General features: G+C 41.4%; 1 protein-coding gene and 1 long non-coding RNA gene across 7 annotated transcripts in view; one reads left to right on the forward strand and one right to left on the reverse strand.

The window, feature by feature from the left end:
- Positions 1-19,059, forward strand: part of LOC107322052 (uncharacterized) — a 29,718-nt gene that overhangs the window by 6,077 nt on the left and 4,582 nt on the right. For 5 of the 6 annotated variants that reach the window (XR_014936730.1, XR_001558775.2, XR_001558778.2 and 2 more), the window contains exons 2-4: positions 14,047-14,257; positions 17,020-17,153; positions 17,327-17,515. This is a non-coding gene — a long non-coding RNA (uncharacterized LOC107322052). The remainder of the gene's footprint in view (positions 1-14,046; positions 14,258-17,019; positions 17,154-17,326; positions 17,516-19,059) is intronic. The other variant, XR_014936732.1, reaches the window with a different exon arrangement.
- Positions 1,259-19,055, reverse strand: LOC107322046 (myosin heavy chain, skeletal muscle, adult-like). Its single transcript, XM_015879642.3, has 40 exons — positions 19,035-19,055; positions 18,807-18,853; positions 16,475-16,715; positions 16,250-16,393; positions 15,998-16,154; positions 15,380-15,407; positions 15,170-15,281; positions 14,986-15,078; positions 13,866-13,929; positions 13,675-13,773; positions 13,480-13,583; positions 13,259-13,397; positions 12,890-13,008; positions 12,647-12,796; positions 11,501-11,671; positions 10,341-10,647; positions 10,151-10,236; positions 9,879-9,966; positions 9,679-9,796; positions 9,467-9,590; positions 9,247-9,383; positions 8,889-9,144; positions 8,333-8,575; positions 7,993-8,169; positions 7,763-7,908; positions 7,585-7,675; positions 6,022-6,411; positions 5,754-5,880; positions 5,426-5,544; positions 4,956-5,152; positions 4,458-4,641; positions 4,214-4,379; positions 3,915-4,039; positions 3,232-3,540; positions 2,886-3,089; positions 2,540-2,665; positions 2,276-2,446; positions 2,085-2,189; positions 1,849-1,944; positions 1,259-1,543 (listed from the first exon to the last, which is right to left on the reverse strand). Exons 3-40 carry the CDS (start codon positions 16,676-16,678, stop codon positions 1,388-1,390), a joined length of 5,832 nt encoding a protein of 1,943 aa, XP_015735128.1. The 5' UTR covers positions 16,679-16,715; positions 18,807-18,853; positions 19,035-19,055; the 3' UTR covers positions 1,259-1,387.

Here is a 19,059-nt window from a genome sequence, read left to right on the forward strand (position 1 = left end):
CATTTGAAAATCTGCAGATAACGTATTTATGTTGACTGAGAATGGAGTTGCAAATAAAACAAAACTGATGATTTTTTTTGCAATCTCGAATCCTATTCCCAAATTCCTTTACCAAACTGGAAGGCATGGCTGCATATTTTTGCTGTTTGCAGGATGATGTTTATCCAGTGTATCAGAACCCATCCAGTCACCGGCCATCAGGTGAGCTGTCCCTGCCCCTCAACCCATCCCCAGGCTCAGCCCAGAGTGGCTCATGGCACAGTGAGGTCTGCTTAGTGCTGATGGGAAGGGCTGCCATAATGGCATGGAGCAGGGATGGCCTCAGGGACAGCTGGGTCAGGATGCATTCAGACCATAGGCCGTGAGTTGGATACGCCTGCCTTAGCAGATACACAATGCAGCATTGTTGAGTGCTGACAGGTTGGCTGTTCCTTATTTCTAGCCAAACTGCTGCTTGCCTGGCAGAAAGTTGCCTTTATAAAACTCTTTCATTTACATTCTATGTAAATGAAGCAATTATGTTTTTCCAAGTGACCCAGATTTCAACACTCTTTGCTTCAGAGTAAATCTTCTAGTGAGACCCCAAAGTGCTGTCTGCTAAGGCTGCGTAGACCTCTTGCTTCACTGCTGAGAAAAGCTGAAGTCAGCACCATTTGGGCCTTGAAGATTTCTTCTTGGCCTGATCTTCCTCATTTTTGTCCTTCCTGTGTGTTTTTTGTTTGTTTGCTTTTTGGTGTTTTTTTGTTTGTTTGCTTTTTGGGGTTTTTTTGTTTGTATGTTTTGTTTTTATTTGTTACTCTGTTAGGGTTAAAAAACACTGGCTTTTCACTGCAAAAGGAGGACAGATGGGAATGTGTTTCATTCTATGTTTTCTTATTTGTTTCATTTCTAAATTTCATTTTGTTTCATTTCTAAGTTTTCTCATAGTGTCAGGTTAAGAGATTCCTTTCATACTGTCATGTTCCTGGAGTTCTTCCCATTTCAAGTTTTAAAAACAAACAAACAAACAAATAAATAATCAGTTTCTCTTGCTATTTACCCTTAAAGATTCACTCCTGTGGAAATTAATTCAAATACTAACTTAAAACCACACTGTTGGGAAACACTACTTTGTTGCAAAAATTTGCTTGCTCTGCTACAACATTTAGAGTTCTACTCCATAAAATTAATTGTTCTTAGAAACATCCTTTGAAAATAAACCACACCCATTAGTAACTGTAGAATTCAGTTCTGACAAATAGCACCACTGCTTCAGATGTGTATGCAAAGGAATCTACAGACTTTATTCTCTAGACATTGACATGGTTACAAAGACATTTCAGAAGAAGGCAACAGAGGGTTCACATTTTGTACACTCCTCAGGCTTCTTTGCAGCCTCATGACATCCTCATTCTTCCTCTTCTATCTTCTTACTGTGAAACTCCCGGCTCTTCACTCGGAGCTTGTTGACCTGTGACTCTGCAATGTCAGCCCGCTCCTCAGCTTCCTCCAGCTCGTGCTGGATCTTGCGGAATTTGGTGAGGTTGACATTGGACAGCTCCTCCTGTACAAGGACAAGGAGTTGGTGGTGAGGAACCAAGAGGCGATTCTGTCCTCCCGTCCCTACCTCTTGAGGTCTGTCAGGTCTTTCCCAGGTTAAGGCATAGATTTTTTATCAACCACTAGTCAATGATTAAACATAAGCCTCCTCAGTCTCAATTATTCATGACACCACTGTAAGGTCAAACGCCTTGCCTCACAGCTGACCACTAAACTTTACAAAAACCTAATTCTGTCTCAATGCTTATAACCCAATGTGTGATTCTCTCTTGGAAAATGACTCTTGATCACACTCAGCATAATACTTACAGCTTCCTCAGCTTGTCTCTTGTAGGATTTCACCTTCATCTGCAGTTTGTCCACCAGATCCTGGAGTCTAAGAATGTTCTTGCGATCTTCCTCAGACTAAAGCAGTTGGTAAGCAGGAAAGAGAGAGAACTGGTTTTCCCCACACCACAAAACAACATTTATTCATGGACTTCATGGAAAAATGCAATGGCTTCCTGTAGAATGGTATGTAAACACAAAGATGCCATCAGCCTTACCTGGTAGGTCAGCTCCTTCACCCTCCTCTCGTACTTGCGCACACCCTTCACGGCTTCAGCGCTGCGCTTCTGCTCAGCATCAACCTCCCCTTCCAGCTCCCGCACCTGCAATGAGAAACCCATCATTGGAGCTTCCCTGCTCTCTCTGACCTAGGATTACACACACTTGAACAAATACCAGTCCTACGCACCCTGGCCTCCAGCTTCTGGATTTGCTTCTTGCCTCCCTTCAGGGCCAGCTGCTCTGCCTCATCCAGACGGAGCTGCAGGTCCTTCACCGTCTGGTCCAGGTTCTTCTTCATCCTCTCCAGGTGGGCACTGGTGTCCTGCTCCTTCTTCAGTTCTTCTGCCATCATGGCTGCCTGGAGGAGGAAGAATCACAGGCATTTTGTGACTGGAGATATTTTGAGGGAGAATGCATCCACCATCAGCAGTAAAACAGTCCCTTAACTCACATCAGTGATGGCCTTCTTGGCCTTCTCTTCAGCATTGCGCGCTTCCTGGATGGTATCCTCCATCTCACTCTGAATTTGGGCAATGTCTGTTTCCAGTTTTTTCTTGGTGTTGATCAAACTGGTGTTCTGTAGAAGAAAAAACACACAGCAGATATATCATATATTTTTTATCATCACTTGTATTCAGTAAAAAAACATTCCCTACTTTTATTTAGAGTTCTATTAGGTTTTAATATGAAGAATGATGCTTCTGATAATAGGAATGGTAGAGGTCTGTTAAAGTTATGTATTTCCTAATAAATGAAAATAGGCTTGATGATTGGATGTTTTCAACCCATGGACTTGCCTGGGTATGGAGGAGCTGCACACGCTCACTTGCATCCATCAGTTCCTGCTCAGCCACCTTCCTTGACCTCTCTGTCTGCTCCAGAGCTGCACGTAGCTCCTCAATCTCAGCCTGCAGCAGGTTTGCTCTGCGCTCCACCATGGCCACTTGCTCCTTCAGGTCCTCCTGTGTCCTGAGAGCATCATCCAAGTGTATCTGGGTATCCTGGTTGGAGATATGAGACACTGTGAGGAATGTTCTTCCTGTTTTCATATTTCCAATTTTCCATCACTGTTAAACTGATAGAAGACAGAAAAAAAATTAGTAGTATAAGAAAATGGTGATCACATCATCAGTTCAGACATACCTTGAGCACTCCTTGTGTGTTTCTCAGGTTCTTTTGTGCCTCCGCAGCCATGCGGTTGGCATGGCTCAGCTGGATCTCCATTTCATTCAGATCTCCCTCCATCTTCTTCTTTAGTCTCAGGGCTTCATTCCTGCTCCTGATCTCAGCATCCAAGGTGCTCTGCATGGACTCCACAATTCTGAGGTGGTTTCTCTTCAGCTGGTCAATTTCCTCATCTTTCTCTGCTATCTTCCTGTCAATCTCAGATTTGACCTGGTTGAGTTCCAGTTGAAGGCGCAGGATCTTCCCCTCTTCATGTTCCAGGGAGGCCTAGGAAAAAAATAATAATAATAAAAAAAATAATTAAATCAAATCAAAACAAAACAATACAAAATAATACAAATAAAACATAATTGAATACATGAATGAACATTTAATGATTTAATGCGTTAAATGGCATAGAGACTAAAGAAACCAAAATCCCATAGAGTCTACTGTATAGCATCATCACTGCACAAAAGAAGAAAAGGATTGCCATATAATGGAAGACTGTAATTACGTTTAACACCCTACACTTCCCATGCCTGGAAGTTATCCTTACATGCATATAGTTTCACAAATGATAGTAAGGTCTCTAATCTATGTTAAATAAACAACTGTACATAAGAAATTATAGCTAAACAGTTAAAGAAAAAAGAATGCACCTCAGCTTCTTCCAGAGCAGCCTGGATTTCAGACTTCTCCTGCTCAATCTGCTTCTTGACTTTCTCCAGCTCATGAATCGCCTTTCCTCCCTCTGCAATCTGCTCCGTGAGGTCAGAAATCTCCTCTGAAGAGAAAAATGGAATAATCACATGGTCAGATATAGAGCATAAAGGGAAAGGCCCTGTGACACCAGCATAAACAGGTCTCCTTCCATCACTGCAGGCACAGACCCAGTTGGAGGGGTGGGCAGGAAAGCTTCTGGGAAAGCCCTGCCAGCAACAAAGGCTGAGCAACTTACGCTGCAAGTTCTTGTTCTCACGCTTCAGTGTTTCCAGGTGGTCCAGGGACTCCTCATAGGCATTCTTCATCTTAAACAGCTCTGTGCTGAGGGACCGAGACTCCTTCTGGGAGGCCTCCAGCTCAGCCTGTGTTTCTTCGTACTTCTGCTTCCACTCTGCCAGGATCTGAGGAGCAGCAGAGCGTGAGTATGGATGTGGCAACCACCTTCTGCTCAGGAATCACAGGGCTGGAGCCCAGAATACCTTGTCAAAGTTCTTCTGCTTCTTGTCCAAAGCTGCGCAGGCAGCATTTGCTCTCTCCACATCAATCATCAGGTCCTCCACCTCATTCTGCAGCCTCTGCTTTGTCTTTTCCAGGGAAGCACATTTGGCGTTCACAGCTTCAACATGTTCCTCAGCATCCTGCAGGCGCTGGGCCAGCTTCTTCCTGTAAAGAAGCATGCCTCAGTCAGCAAAGAGTACAATCTTACTCTGTTGCTTTTTTTAAAAGTGTACCTAACCACTTATGAAGTGGTAACCACTTATGAAGGCTGTAATCTATAACCCTTAGTTCTCAGTCTGACATTTTCAGCCTTCGGTGTATATTTTCATTTTCATTCCACACACATTAGAGGATGTATTTTCCATCCTAATGCCATCCATCCCAAAGCACTGAATTGGGTTTTTCCTTACAATACGTCAGTGATCTCTTCAATTTTCTACTATTATTTTCTGCAAGCATTCCCTGCTTTCCCCACATACTTGGCCTCCTCCAGCTCCTCTGTGCGTTGAATAGCATCTGTCTCGTATTTGGTTCTCCACTGGGCCACTTCACTGTTGGCTTTGGACAGGGCTCGCTGCAGCTCCCCCTTGGCTTCCTGCTCCTCCTCATATTGCTCCCGGAGCAAGTCACAGTCATGGCGAGCAGACTGCAATGCGTGGGCAAGGGCACTCTTCGCCTAGAGTAACAAGAGTGTTAGGAAAATGAATTGAAATTTCCAAACAGAAATGTTTTCCAAAATTGTTTCTTTATCAAGTTAAAACACTCCTTTCAATGGAGAAGGAAATGTTTAGCATTTACAAGAAGATTAATAAATGGATGGCAGGGAATGAGCAGCAGAGCTAACATGGGAAGACACACTGTTTTCTTCTATGGCATCATATCAGTTCTGAAGCACCTCTTGGTCAGGAGGATCCACAGGATAAGACAGAAATTTGGAAAGCCTCCTCACCTTTATCTCCTCCTCTAAATGCCTTTTGAGTTCCTCAATCTGCTGGGTGAATGCCTGCTTGCCTCGAGACAGCTGAGAAATCAGAGCATCCTTTTCCTCCACCTGGCGTGAATATTCACCTGCGAAAGTTCACAGATACACAGGACTTTAATTGCCATTGATGACAGTGTTGTGGACAATTAGAGCTGGGCTTTAAAACAATATGTTTGGTAGAGCTTATCGAAATTTAATATCCTTTTCAATGCAATTTATCTTCAAAGGACAGAAAAGTCCTTCTATACCAATTCTGATACTGTACAGTGACACATCAAAGATTTTAAAGCTTCACCTGATTCTGTCTGCAGACGAGCTCTTTGAGCATTGAGGTCATTGATCATCCGTTGATGCTCCTCTTCTTTTGTTTTAATCTCACTCAGCTGATCTTCCAATGCTCGACATGTCTTCTCCAGACTTGCCTATATATAAAAGGACAATACAAGCTTTATTGAATAACAATGTTATTCAAAGAAAAATAATACAACTTCATAATTATCTGCTAAGTATTCGAGAGAAACAAGGTACAGACTGCTCTTGTGAGCAATCTGTAAGAACTATACCTTGGCTTTGGAGACAGACTCCATGTTGCTGGCCAAGTCATCAATCTCCATCTTCAGCTCACTCTTCTCCTTCTCCAGCTTCTGCTTGACTCGCTGCAGGTTGTCGATCTGCTCCCCAAGCTCCGCTGTGCTGTCCGCATGCTTCTTCCGCAGGGCGGCAGCCGTGGCTTCGTGCTGCAGCGTGGCCTCTTCAAGGTCACGGCGCATCTTCTGAAATTCTGCCTCACGCTTCTTGTTCATATCGATCTGAGCTGCTGTAGCCCCTCCTGCTTCCTCCAGGCGCTCACTGATCTCCTCCAGCTCCCTGGAGAGGTCAGCCCGGTGCTTCTCTGCTTTTGCCCGAGAAGTTCGCTCTGCCTCAATTTCCTCCTCCAGTTCCTCAATGCGGGCCTGGAGAACATCAGGAACCCTTCACACCTATGTTCTTTTCCTTCACATGTTTTCTGAAGGGCAGAAGGGAAGGAACATGCAGCACTATAGGCTTGGGGCAGAGTAGCTTGATGACTGTGAAGAGGAAAGGGACCTGGGGGTCTTAGTCGATGCTCGGCCAAACATGAACCTACAGTGTGCCCAGGTGGCCAAGTAGGCCAACAGCATCCTGGCCTGTATAAGAAATAGTGTGGCCAGCAGGAGTGGAGAGGTGAACATCCCTCTGTACTCAGCTCTGGTGAGGCCCATCTCGAGTACTGTGTTCAGTTTTGGGCTCCTCACTACAAGAAAGACATTGAGGCCCTGAAAAGTGCCCAGAGAAGGGCAACAAAACTGGTGAGGGGTCTGGAGCACAAGTCTTATGAGGAGCAACTCAGGGAGCTGGGATTGATTAGCCTGGAGAAGAGGAGGCTCAGGGGAGACCTCATTGCACTTTACAACTTCCTGGAGGGAGGTTGTGATGAGGAGGGGCTTGGCCTTTTTTCCCAGGCAACAAACAGGACCTGAGGAAATGGCCACAAGTTGTATCAGATGAGGTTTAGACTGGACATAAGAAGGAACTTTTTCTCACAGAGAGTGGTCAGGCACTAGAATAGCCTGCCCAGAGAGGTGGTGTAGTTGCTGTGATAAAGTGTTTGCTCATTAAGACCAGGATGTGGCAACAATGTTTGTAAAGTGCGCGAATTTACAGGTAGATTTTGCAAGTCTCAGCAAGTCTCAAGGAAGGACCAATCAACTAACGACACACTAGCCGAACGACCACGGCCGACCAGTCGGATACCAGCACACCCGGGAACTGACAATACAAAAGAAGTTGCAAGGAGCAGGAACGCGCGGCAGTTGGAGGAACGATAATCCCCCTGTCGTCCAGCGCTGAATTGCCTTTTTGTTTTACCCGCTACATTTAATAAAATTTTCTGATTGGAATATCGTTGACACATTGGCGTATTGCTTATAAATTGATGACAGTTGCCATCCCTGGCATTGTTCAAGAGGTGTCTGGATAGGTAGCTAGAAGATATAGTTTAGGGGTTTTTCTGTAGGTATGGTAAAGGGAGGACGGTTGGACTAGATGATCTTGTAGGCCCTTTCCAACCTTGTGATTCTATGATTCTATGATGACCAGAGACTTGCCTGCAGCTCCTTGATCTTCTTCTGTAACTGCATGCCCAGGGCTTGCTCATCCTCAATTTTGCTCTGGATTTGACTGATTTCAAAGTCTTTCCTTTGAAACAAGATAAATGGTGTTAGTGTCTGAACAAAATATCTAAATGTACCCACCAGCACTCAGGTGTCAGATAACCATACTTACTTCTTCAGTTTCTCATCCAGCTGCTGTTTATCATTTTCCAAATCCATTATGCTGTCATGGGACATCTTCAGGTCTCCTTCAAGTTTCCTCTTAGCTCTCTCGAGGTCCATGCGCAGCTTCTTCTCTTGCTCCAGGGACCCTTCCAGCTACATAGAACGAGATCATCAGGGCTCTGACATCCATGTTTATCTCCACAACTGTCCTGTAATGGCTGTGTGCATTTTGCTTACATCGTCCACTTGCTGCTCCAGCTTGGTTTTAGCTTTGGTCAGCGTATTGACTTTGTCCTCTTCAGCCTGCAGGTCATCCAGTGTCTGCTGATGGGCCTCTTGGAGGGCTTTCTTCTCTTTTGTCAGCTTGGCAATGTTCTCGTCCAAGGATGCCATCTCCTCTGTGAGGTTTTTCACCTTTCATAAGAAGGGAGCAAGTATAATTAATGGAAGTCAGTTCAAGACTCCTGTAACATTTGGACTTACAACCCTCTTGAGTCTTTTCTATCTCAAGACTGTCTGTATTTCCAAAAGCACAATGTGCTTTATTGGAGTGCGAGTGACATCTTCTGCCTCATACCTTGTTTTCAGTGGCATGCTTTTCCTTCTCAACTTTGGCCAATGTTAACTCCAGGTCATCTATGTCTTTCTTCAGCTCTGAGCATTCATCCTCCAATTTCCTCTTCTTCGCTGTGAGTTCAGCATTAATTTCCTCCTCATCCTCAGCCCGTTCTGTCACCTCCTTAATTTTGGCTTCCAACTGGATTTTGGTTTTGATGAGCTGGTCACATCTTTCTTCAGCATCAGCCAAGCTATCTGCTTCCTATGGGGAGATACAAGATATCTTTATTTTCTGTATTTATAATAGCTACAATATTTTTATTTTTTTTTCTTTTTTACCTTTTATATATTTTATCTTAGAAAACTGACAAGGCACCATTTTACTTTGTAGTGAATATGAGAAGGCTCACCAGGACACTACCTGATAGTATTTTATTCAGCTTCATAATCGATATGCTACCTACCTCACTAAATAGATGACATTTCGTCATGTATAATCTGAATGTCATCTTGGGAAAGAGCAATCTGAATTTATGCACCCTTTCTGTGAGTGGAAAATAAATTGCAATACTCACAGCCTGCACTTGGAGCTGCAGATCATTTTTCTCCTGCAGCAGGGACACCATTTTCTCCTCCAGCTCCTTCCTCTTTGCCTCAGACTTTGCAAGATCTTCCTTGGTCTTCTCAAACTCTTCTTTCATATTGGCCATCTCCTTCTCAGACTCTGCACTCTTCAGCAGAGGTTTGATTTTGAAGAACAGCTTCATCCAGGGCCAGTGCTTGACATTCATGAAGGCACGAACATTGTACTGAATGCAGAAGATGGACTCCCTAAAGCACAGTTAAAATGTACATTTGATTATTTCATGTGATGTGATCATCCACACTTTCCCTGAAGTATGGTGCCTTTAAGCGAGGATGGGGAACACCTACCTCCTCTCCACCATTCTCTGGTACTCCACTCTCATCAGGAAACCCCTGCACCTGGCTTGTGTGCGAGTGATGAGCTGTGCCAGCTTCTCATCCCTCATCTCCTCCAGGAGTCCCAGCAGCCCAGCTTTGAAAAACACCTGAAGACAGGGAACAATGCAGCACATCACTGTCAGGTGGAACAAAACACAGACGTAGGCACTGAGTTGAGGAGACCTGGTACCTTGGTGTGACCAAATTTGTACTGGGTGTGGTCCACATCGATTGACCCAAGAAGCTTCTCAGAAGCTTTCTTGCTATCAATGAACTGTCCCTCAGGGATGGCACTGGCATTAAGCACCTTGTACCTGTGAAAAGCAAAAGAGGAAGTTAAGGCCATTCTTCCCAAATCCTGACATTACTTACAGTCATGCTTAAAGGTAGAGTACTCTTAACCTCTGCTTGAAGTCTGCATAGAGGACTCTGCTGGGGAATCCTTTCCTGCAAATCCTGATCCCCTCCAGCACACCGTTACAGCGCAGCTGGTGCAGCACCAGTTCATGTTCCATGGCACCTGACAATTAATTTTACAAATGAATACCACTCTTTCCACCATCAAGGGAAATGACTTCATGGTCTCTGCTGGACCATCTTACCAGGTGTTTTTGTTTCATTTGGGATGATGCAGCGCACAAAATGAGGGTGAGTACTCCGTAGGTTGGTCATCAGTTTGTTTAGGTTCTCCTGTGGGACCACAAATTGGTATTTGTTTAAATAAAAGCTTAGATTTTCACTGTTAGATTCCTTCAACTTACCATTAAATGTTCACACACCTCGTGATAGATAGGTACTTGCCTGAAACTGGTGCAAAATTAGTTTATTTCTAATTTGCAGAGATAAAATATAAATAAATAAATAAAATTCTTACCCGGAAAAGAGCTGAGACAGTCTGGAAAGAAGACCCCTTCTTCTTGCCACCTTTCTTGCCACCACCACCACCACCACCACTAGCCTCTGATACAGTGAAGACAATAAAATATTTTTTCAGACCAATTCATTGTTCTGCAATTTTGTAGAATCACTGCACACCAAAGAGTAAACATTTCAGAAGAACTGACCTGCCTCTCCACCAGCAGAAGCAAACAGTAAGGCCAGTGTCTTCACAGATGACTTCTGGTACAACCCAATGACAGTTTCATTCAGGGGGTCCTTGTTCTTCTCAAGCCAACCAGTAATGTTGTAGTCCACTGTGCCGGCGTAGTGCACCAGGGAGAAGTGGGCCTCAGCCTTGCCTTTGCCAGGTTTAGGCTTCTGGAAGTTGTTGGACTTGCCCAGATGCTGGTCATAGAGCTTGTTCTTGAAAGAGGTGTCAGTTGCCTTGGGGAACATGCACTCCTCTTCCAGGATTGAGAAGATGCCCATGGGCTGGGAGAAACAGCAGGAAATAAAACAGATATAGAATATAAATCCGCTTTCATAAGGAGTTTGGAGTAAGGCATAGGAATCTGAGAAATGGATCTGAGTTTTTTTAAGCTTTGGACATATATTTCTGAAAAAAATGTGAATTTCTTATGTCTGAAACTGAATCTGAAGCATTTCAGAACTGATCTCATCAGAAGAGACACACAGATCTTTATGAATTTTTTGAAAAATCTAGTGGATCAAAAGTTGATTATTATTTTTGCATTAAGCTTTTCTCTAGCTAACATGATGTTGACAGAGGTGTCAGTTAAATTTGACATTTGTCAAACAGATCAACAGATGTTTCAAATACTTCCTGAAATATTTTGCTGAGATATCCTTGTTTTTTCATTAATGCAGGGGAGGATATTACACAAAATTTTTGGCATACGGTTATATACTTATTTGGTCCTGTACATCCAATAACCTTTTTCTATGTACACCTCTTAGCAATTGTGTTTGTGAAATCACAACATTAATACTGAAAGCATAATCCTAATACTGTAAATAGTGCCTGAGTTTCCATAAAGAACTGATTTATCTTTTCAAACTTAAAAATACACTCCAAAAAATCCTTCATATCAACTTATGGATGAAACACGTATTTGTTTTGCTCATCTACTTGCAGATGAGCAGGTTTGTAGCTTGTTTTTTAAAATGCTTACTAATGTACTTAATGGATATTCTAAAGGTACTTCATTTGTAACCAAGTTGCCATTTCTTAAAAATTATTTTCTGAACTAAAACCTGAGGCTGAAGAAAAGTCTTAAAATTCTGTCACAAACAACAAAAACCATCTTAGATATAATGAATGTACTTTTTCAATGAGCTCAATGCAGGCAGCCAGGTCCATCCCAAAGTCAATGAACTCCCATTCAATGCCTTCCTTCTTGTACTCCTCCTGTTCCAGCACGAACATGTGGTGGTTGAAGAACTGTTGCAGTTTCTCATTGGTGAAGTTGATGCACAGCTGTTCCAGACTGTTGAACTGTACAAAAATAAGATTTACTTGTCAAGATAAAGTACTCTCTGTACAGCTTAATTCTGTGCATCCAGTTAAAGTTTTTGGATTTTTTTTATTTTTTTTTTTACAGTTTAAACATCTCAGGTTTTTGATTATATTTGTTTCATTTTGTGGTGTGGGTTTTTTTTCTTTTTTTTTTTTTTTTTTTGTGTGTCTGTGTGTGTTTTGTTTGTTTGTTTGTTTTGTTCCTGTTATTTTAAAAGCAAATTTCAAAATAATTTTGTAATCTTAGCTCTAACAGTGTTCAATTTACATCTGTTTTAGGATTTTTTTTCCTGTTATTATATACACTTCCCTACTGAACTAACAAAATTTATTAGATGTTACAATTTTTTGCCAATAGTGGCCTGAACTCAGGTTCTTTACCCTGATTTTGACAAAAAAGCTTGTCTGCCTTCTGTGCTTGCATTGAAGGAAGTCCGTAATATCCTCCTCTTGGAATCACATTCTAGGTCTTCAAAAGCAAAGGGTATGAATTGCCCACTTTTTTCAAAACCTTGGGACAAACGTGTATGGGACTTGGGCTTAGCTCTCTGTTTAGACAGTCTGTGATGTTGTATGCTGTTTGTCAGTGGATTTTTTTTTTTTTTTTTAAATAAGCTCAAGATAGTGAAAAACTTCATTTGTAGCAACTATATAAAATGCAGTAATTTCTTCCTTTTCTACTTCAGAATGCTATTACATGAAAAATATTTGAAGCTTGTGCTTCGAGATGGAGAAAAGGCAGTCACATATTCAAAAGCTGTGACATATTCAAAAAGGCAAGCATTTCCAAAAAATTTGAAATTCATTGATTGCAATGAAATGCAGACCTTTATTTGAAATTGTGAGTGAATAGCACATTTTCAAAGAACAGAATAAAAGCAACACATAAATCTCCAGTTTCTTATGACCTGCAATAGTCTTTAAAGATTTTACTGTTATTTCTGACTTCCTTACATCAAAGATCTCAAAGCCTGCGATGTCCAGGACACCAATGAAGTACTGCCGGGGCTGCTTGGTATCCAGCTGCTGGTTGATGCGAACAACCATCCACAAGAACATCTTCTCATAGACAGCCTTTGCCAGAGCACCAACTGAATTGTGCACCTTGAACAGAGAAGAATGCAGCAGGAGCAGAATAGCAGAGTAGCAAGATCGTACATTAAGCCAAGAGCTTCCCAGTCATCAGCTGTTTCTTACTTGCTGCACAGTCTGACCCTTGGTCACATACTCATTCCCAACCTTGACTCGGGGGTAGCACAGAGCCTTGAGAAGGTCTGCTGAGTTCAGACCCATCAGGTATGCAGCCTTGTCAGCAACTGTATGCAGAGGGAAAGAGTGACACGGGCAGTGATCAGTGAACTGTGGATTTTCTTTAAGAGTTAAGTAGAGATCCGGAAGTTCTTTAACTGCAATACTTCAGTAGCTTAAAGGAAATTTTAGAAACATGATTACTGTGGAAACTGAGATTTATGCCTTCATGAAAGTGAATTGGAGCAAGATACCTGACTGCTACCTGCTAGCTCTGGAACTATTTCTGTTATTGGCAGCTCTACATATTATTAATACCTTCTGTGCCGTCTGGCTCTGCCTGCTCCTCTCTCTGTTTCTGTTTGAACTTCAAGTTCCCATAGTGCATGACAGCCCCTGTCAGTTTGTAGATGGCTGTTTTTTCATCAGGTGTGAAGCCCAGGATGTCAATGGCGCTCTGGCAACAGATTCAGTGAATATAAATGCCACATATATTTAATGCATTAATAAATGTAGTACAATTTCTATGTGTAACTTACATCTGTCGCCATTAGCTCCTCCTGGTCATTAATGCTGGGCACTGTGATCTCACCTTGACTCACAAATTGGTAGTCATAGGGGTTGGTAGTAATGAGGAGCATGTCTGTAAAAGGGTATAGGACATATCTGGGCATAAGAATGAAGACAAATATTAACTACGTTCAGACTTCATTAAAAAAATTGGCACTTCCTACCAATTAGCTCTGGCTTCTTGTTGGACATGATCTGATAAAAGATGTGGTAGCTTCTTTCAGCCTTGAGCTGGAAAGTGACCCTGGACTTCTCCAGCAGATCTGTCAAGGAAGGAGAAAATTGTTAGGTACAAGACAGGACATGGAGGTTGGAATTTGGGAAGGAATGTGAGCAGGCCTGGATCATCTCTTACAAGTTTCAATGTCAGCAGAAGCCAGTTTGCCTGTGGCCCCAAAATGGATTCTGATGAATTTACCCTGTTGAGGGGAAAAAACATTCCTTGAAATTTTGCTAGGAAAGACCATAATCTTTTAACACTATTATTCATGGAGAACACATGCTGAACTAAGAAGTTCTGTGAATTTGTTTTTCAGAGTTTTCATAAAACAGAAACAAACAAACGAACAAACAAACAGAAGAAGTAACCAAAACCTAGCAAACAAAAACAACCAAAGAAATCCCACCAGAAACAAAAGAAGAATTAAATTCAGGAAAAACTGTCAACAGTAAGATAAAGACCTGGGCCAAGTTTTGCTGGATGTCCCTGATTGCAGAGGAGTGGGATAGTGGAAAAGAACTTACGGAGTAAGTATTAATTTTGTTTGTTTGTTTGTTTGTTTGTTTGTTTTGGATCTTATGGAGAATGGAAAGTAGCATTTATCTTCTGAATAATGGAGGTACATAGAATGTAGAATTTGAAGCAGGGACTGTGGATTGGCATTGCAATCTTTCAAGGATATTTAACAGCTTATCTACTTATACACCTTTTGAATGAAAAAGGCCACAAATATGCCATAGAGCAGTTCAGTTTGCTATAGGATGTCTTGAAAACTTTTTGTCCTATCCCTCAGCTCATGTCAAGGTCTAAAGTTAAATTACCAGACCTGCCCAGTTCTGTATCTAACAAAAGTGACAGTAATATTTCACTGTTTAGATACAACATTTTTGTTTTGCATTATGGAAAATTTACACAATTTAGTATCAACAGTCTGTATGACAGATACTATGGATGTGTTTTGATATATGTACAGAAATTCTAAATACTAAATAATGAATACATTTACATATATTTAAATGATGCATGTTTGTATACATCTACTAGCTGTAAAACACTTCACGTAAAAACAGTTCTAAACTATGTAGAACAACTACATAGTTAATTGAAGAAGTATATTGATTTTTTTTAAAAAAATACAAGGAATTGATTAGTTCAAGACATCCAGCCATCCTACCATGTCACTTCAGAAGTGACAGCTCCTGTTCTGATATCCTTGCTCACCCATGAATGTCAAAAAATCTGATCAAAAACTTACAAAGCGTGAGGAGTTGTCATTTCTCACAGTCTTGGCATTTCCAAAGGCCTCCAGCAATGGGTTGGCACTGATGATTTGATCCTCAAGTGTTCCCTACAGAATGATAATTTTTCATTTATAGTGTATATTTAATCCATGTAGAAATTAAAGGCTGAGCCTTTAGACTGTCCATCAAGGAGCTCACCTGCATTTTGCCAGGCTGGTCTTCCTTCTTCTTCTCCCCGCTAGCTGCAATTGTTGCAAAGTACTGGATGACACGTTTCGTGTTCACAGTCTTCCCTGCACCAGATTCTCCACTGTCAAAGCAAACAGAGAAGCAGAGAGCGTGAGGTCAGGGAGAAGGTCCCCTGGCACAGGGCAGCCCCGCAGGGACCCGAGCCGGGAGCATACTTACGTGATCAGGATCGACTGATTCTCGCGGTCTGTGAAAGAGACAGAAAGAAAATTTTTAAGTGGAGAATAGAACAAGATTGAAAATTAGTGCAATTAACTTAAATTGCACTGACAAAAAAAAAAAGTGTTTTTTTTTTTGTTGTTGTTGTTTAACTTCCATTGTTACCAATAGTTCATTCAATTTAATTCTTTTGTAAATTAATAATTTTCCATAAACTTTAAAGAAACTTGATCAGATGTGTTTTTCCTCCATATTGCACTGTTATGGTCTATTTTCTCCTACATGAAGTACAGAGAATAGGTTTCATTTCTATTAGTTTTGATAGTTTTGATAATTTTCTTCTACTTAAACTGCGTTTTCAGCAGACGCAGAATTTTCACAGAACATACGGAGTTCATAGCTTCCTGAATTATAAATTCTGCTTTTCATTTTCCCTAACGTGTTATCTGTTATTCTATATTTTCTTTTTAGAAATAATGATGTAAAAAAAAACACCTGTTCAAGCCAGAAATGATTGATTCTACGACTGAAATAAAGCACAGATGACATGTTAAAATGATATCAACATATTTATCAGTAAAAAATATTTTTAGCACATTTACTTTGAGTACAACTCACCAGTCAGCATGAACTGATAGGCGTTGTCAGAGATAGAGAAAATGTGTGGAGGGGCCTCCTGGCGCTTTTTGCCTCGGTAGGCCAACACCACCTCCGGGTTGTACACCGGCAGCCACTTGTAGGGGTTGACAGTGACACAGAAGAGGCCTGAGTAGGTCTGCGAGGAAGGGACACAGCATATTGGATTCCACTCAGCCTGGCACAGCAGTCCTCCCCAGCTACACTACCCATGGAAGAGCTGCTGGTACTTACATAGATCATCCAGGCTGCATAACGCTCTTTGAGGTTGTACAGCACAGCAGGTTCATGGAGGTGGGTCATCATGGCCATGTCCTCAATTTTATCATACTTGGGAGGGTTCATGGAGAAGATCTGATCTTCCTTCACAGTTAGAGTCTACCAAAATAAAGAAAAATCCCTGCATGTCAGTTCAGAGACTGAATTAAATTCATGCTGTAAATCTTGCCTTTTACTCACTTCTCCACCTTCAGTCTTGACAGTGACCTTCCCCGTTTCTTTGCTCTGGATTGTCCCTTTCACAAAGGATTCTTTGGGATGCACCACAAAGACAGATGACTTGGCATCAAAAGGCTTGTTCTGGGCCTCGATTCTTTCCTTCTCTGACTTTCGGAGATATGGAGCAGCCTCCCCAAATATGGCCATTTCAGAATCTGAAGACATGGCTGCAGTTTATGGAGGGTCTCGTCAACAGTGAACACTATGGAAGAACAAATAAGTTGCCCAAATAAGTAAACAAATTCTATTTCCTTTCAGTTTTCTGGAAAACTACCACAGCATCATACACTTGTTTGGCTGGGAAGAATATTATAACATCTGTCTATGGTCCATTTTTTTTCTGCACAAAGCAGGTACAATATTAGATTTCACCAGGAAATTTTTAATTAAGAGTACTTCTGCAGGAATACTGACAGGCTACTGTGATGAAATCAACATCAATAAAGCATCTGTTATTTTATGATCTCAATGAGTTAAAAGCATTTTGTAAATAATTTGTCTTTCAGCAAGCACTGGGTTCCAGAGAAGATGTGAATCATCACAGAGGCATGCCAGAAGAAGATACTCATACCACCTACCTGGATTTATTCAATCAAAATGCCAACACAAACAACTATACATGCCTATAGACAAAATAGAGGTGGGTGAATCCAGAAGGTGTTCTGAGGACTATTGCTTGATGCTCATTGCTGGTGCTCTGAATCATTCACCAGTTTGCCCTCCATCACAAGTTTCTTAAGGAGTCCTTCATCGTGAATTCACACTTTAAATAATATGTGCAACTCCTCTTTCTCTGTGTCTTTCTGGTTATAGGACTAGAAACACTAGCTGCAGATTCTAAACAATTATACCCTTCAAGCAACATCCATCCTGCTTGTCCTCCTGCAGTACCAATGGATGCTGCATCCCTGGTTGCACGGTGGCACATTTGCTCCAGTAGAAAGAGTTAGATGTGTTCCACACATTTCCTACTGTCGAACTGAGTTCTGCATAAACTCTGAAGTAAGTAATCAGCCATACAAGTCATTGCTAGCTGAGCCCTGCTTATCAAATTGACTCTTTTAGGTGTACAAGAGTTACAAAAAACTTTTTTGTGTGTGTGTTTAAATTGAGAGAATTACTAGGTTCTATTCAGAAACAATTCTAGTTGTTAATTTATTGGAGGCAATGTCAATGATCTAAAAAAATTATACAGGAAAATTCAGAGATCTGTTCTAAACAACATCTAAACAAAGTAAGACTTTTTCCGTGTTTCATCTGAGGACGCACATATATAAGTTACAGTGTAATTCATGCTTAATCTCATGCTTAAATTTCAGTGCGGATCTCACCATAAATAAACTGCACTGTTATTTCATTGACAACAGGAGAAACCAGTTGCAAGAGCTTTAGCTCTGGAAAATAGCACTGTGCAAATAGTACATAAGGATGGATAATATAATATGTTAAAATATTGTATCATCAGAGAATAGCTATGCTAAATATTTATCAGCCTCAGTTCAAGAATTTACATATCAAAAATGGATATGGAAATGCAGTATTGAGTTCCCAAGAGAACACTGCATGTCTAGTAATGGAAAACACCTGAGTTCCTAGGATGTCAGGCAGATTTTATGTTAGAACTTGTAGATGCCTAAATGAATCAACCAAATGCCACCATTTGCACAGTTCCTAATAGCATGCAGAGACTCCATTTTACTCTGTTTAACTTCAGAGGTAAAGCAGAAAGGTACGTCTACAGTTTTTTTGTAAGTATGTTAGTTGTTTTTGACTTTTTTACCAGGTTTCCTAATATAATTACTACATGCAGATTATAAGCCCACAGTATGGTCTGATAGACATTTTCATTGCAATTTCTGGCCAATGTACAGTGTATGTTCTGTACAGTAATTCATACATGTTATTGCAAACATATAAGGTTTTGCCATTAGTTGTTCTGTTGGCTGGCTTTGTCTAGATAGACTTCATGCCAGAACTGGTCTTTTACTTCACTGATCCATGATTGAACATGAGGAATCCCCAAGGAAGCATTTCCTGGTATGGCAACTGTGGCTAGTAGCTTCAAGCACATACATTTTGAAAAGCTTGCTTGCCATGAGCAGCCTAGCCTGTTCAACCATAAATGTGCTGTGTTTACCATAAAAGGGCAGTGGCCAGGAATGTATGGGCTTATTTCAATTGCCTGTGCAACTGCGCAGAAATCTGCCACCACAAAGCAAAACAAAATCAGGTCTACAGAAATCATCCATCTTTTTGACTGTCCCCTTAAAACGTGAGTAAATTAGGCTCTTACCTCTTGTGACACAAGAAGGTCCTGTGCTGGCTGGAAGATGATCAGTGCTGTAAAGCAGAAATGTTAGTCCCTTCTTACCGCTGCACAGAATTCCATAAATCAGTTAAAGTTGAGATACAAACATGCTTTATGTCACAGACTTTAAATGCTTGCAGACATAGATATATACACTAGGACAGCAGTGGATTTCAGGGACACTGTCCCTGTCTGCCAATCACAGATACTCACCATGAAGTTTTCTCTGGAGACAGGA

The sequence above is a fragment of the Coturnix japonica genome, chromosome 23 (assembly GCF_054131305.1).
Source record: "Coturnix japonica strain WE chromosome 23, WE-NBRP24, whole genome shotgun sequence".
Taxonomy (NCBI): Eukaryota; Metazoa; Chordata; class Aves; order Galliformes; family Phasianidae; genus Coturnix; species Coturnix japonica.

Excerpts from the sequence above, each read along its gene's own strand:
- LOC107322046 (XM_015879642.3), bottom strand. The coding sequence starts at position 16,678 with ATGTCTTCAGATTCTGAAATGGCCATATTTGGGGAGGCTGCTCCATAT. Across the intron at positions 5,881-6,021 it reads AGTCTGTCTCCAAAGCCAAG|GCAAGTCTGGAGAAGACATG; the intron begins GTATAGTTCTTA and ends TTTTATATATAG. Across the intron at positions 3,541-3,914 it reads CTGCTCTGGAAGAAGCTGAG|GCCTCCCTGGAACATGAAGA; the intron begins GTGCATTCTTTT and ends TTTTTTTCCTAG.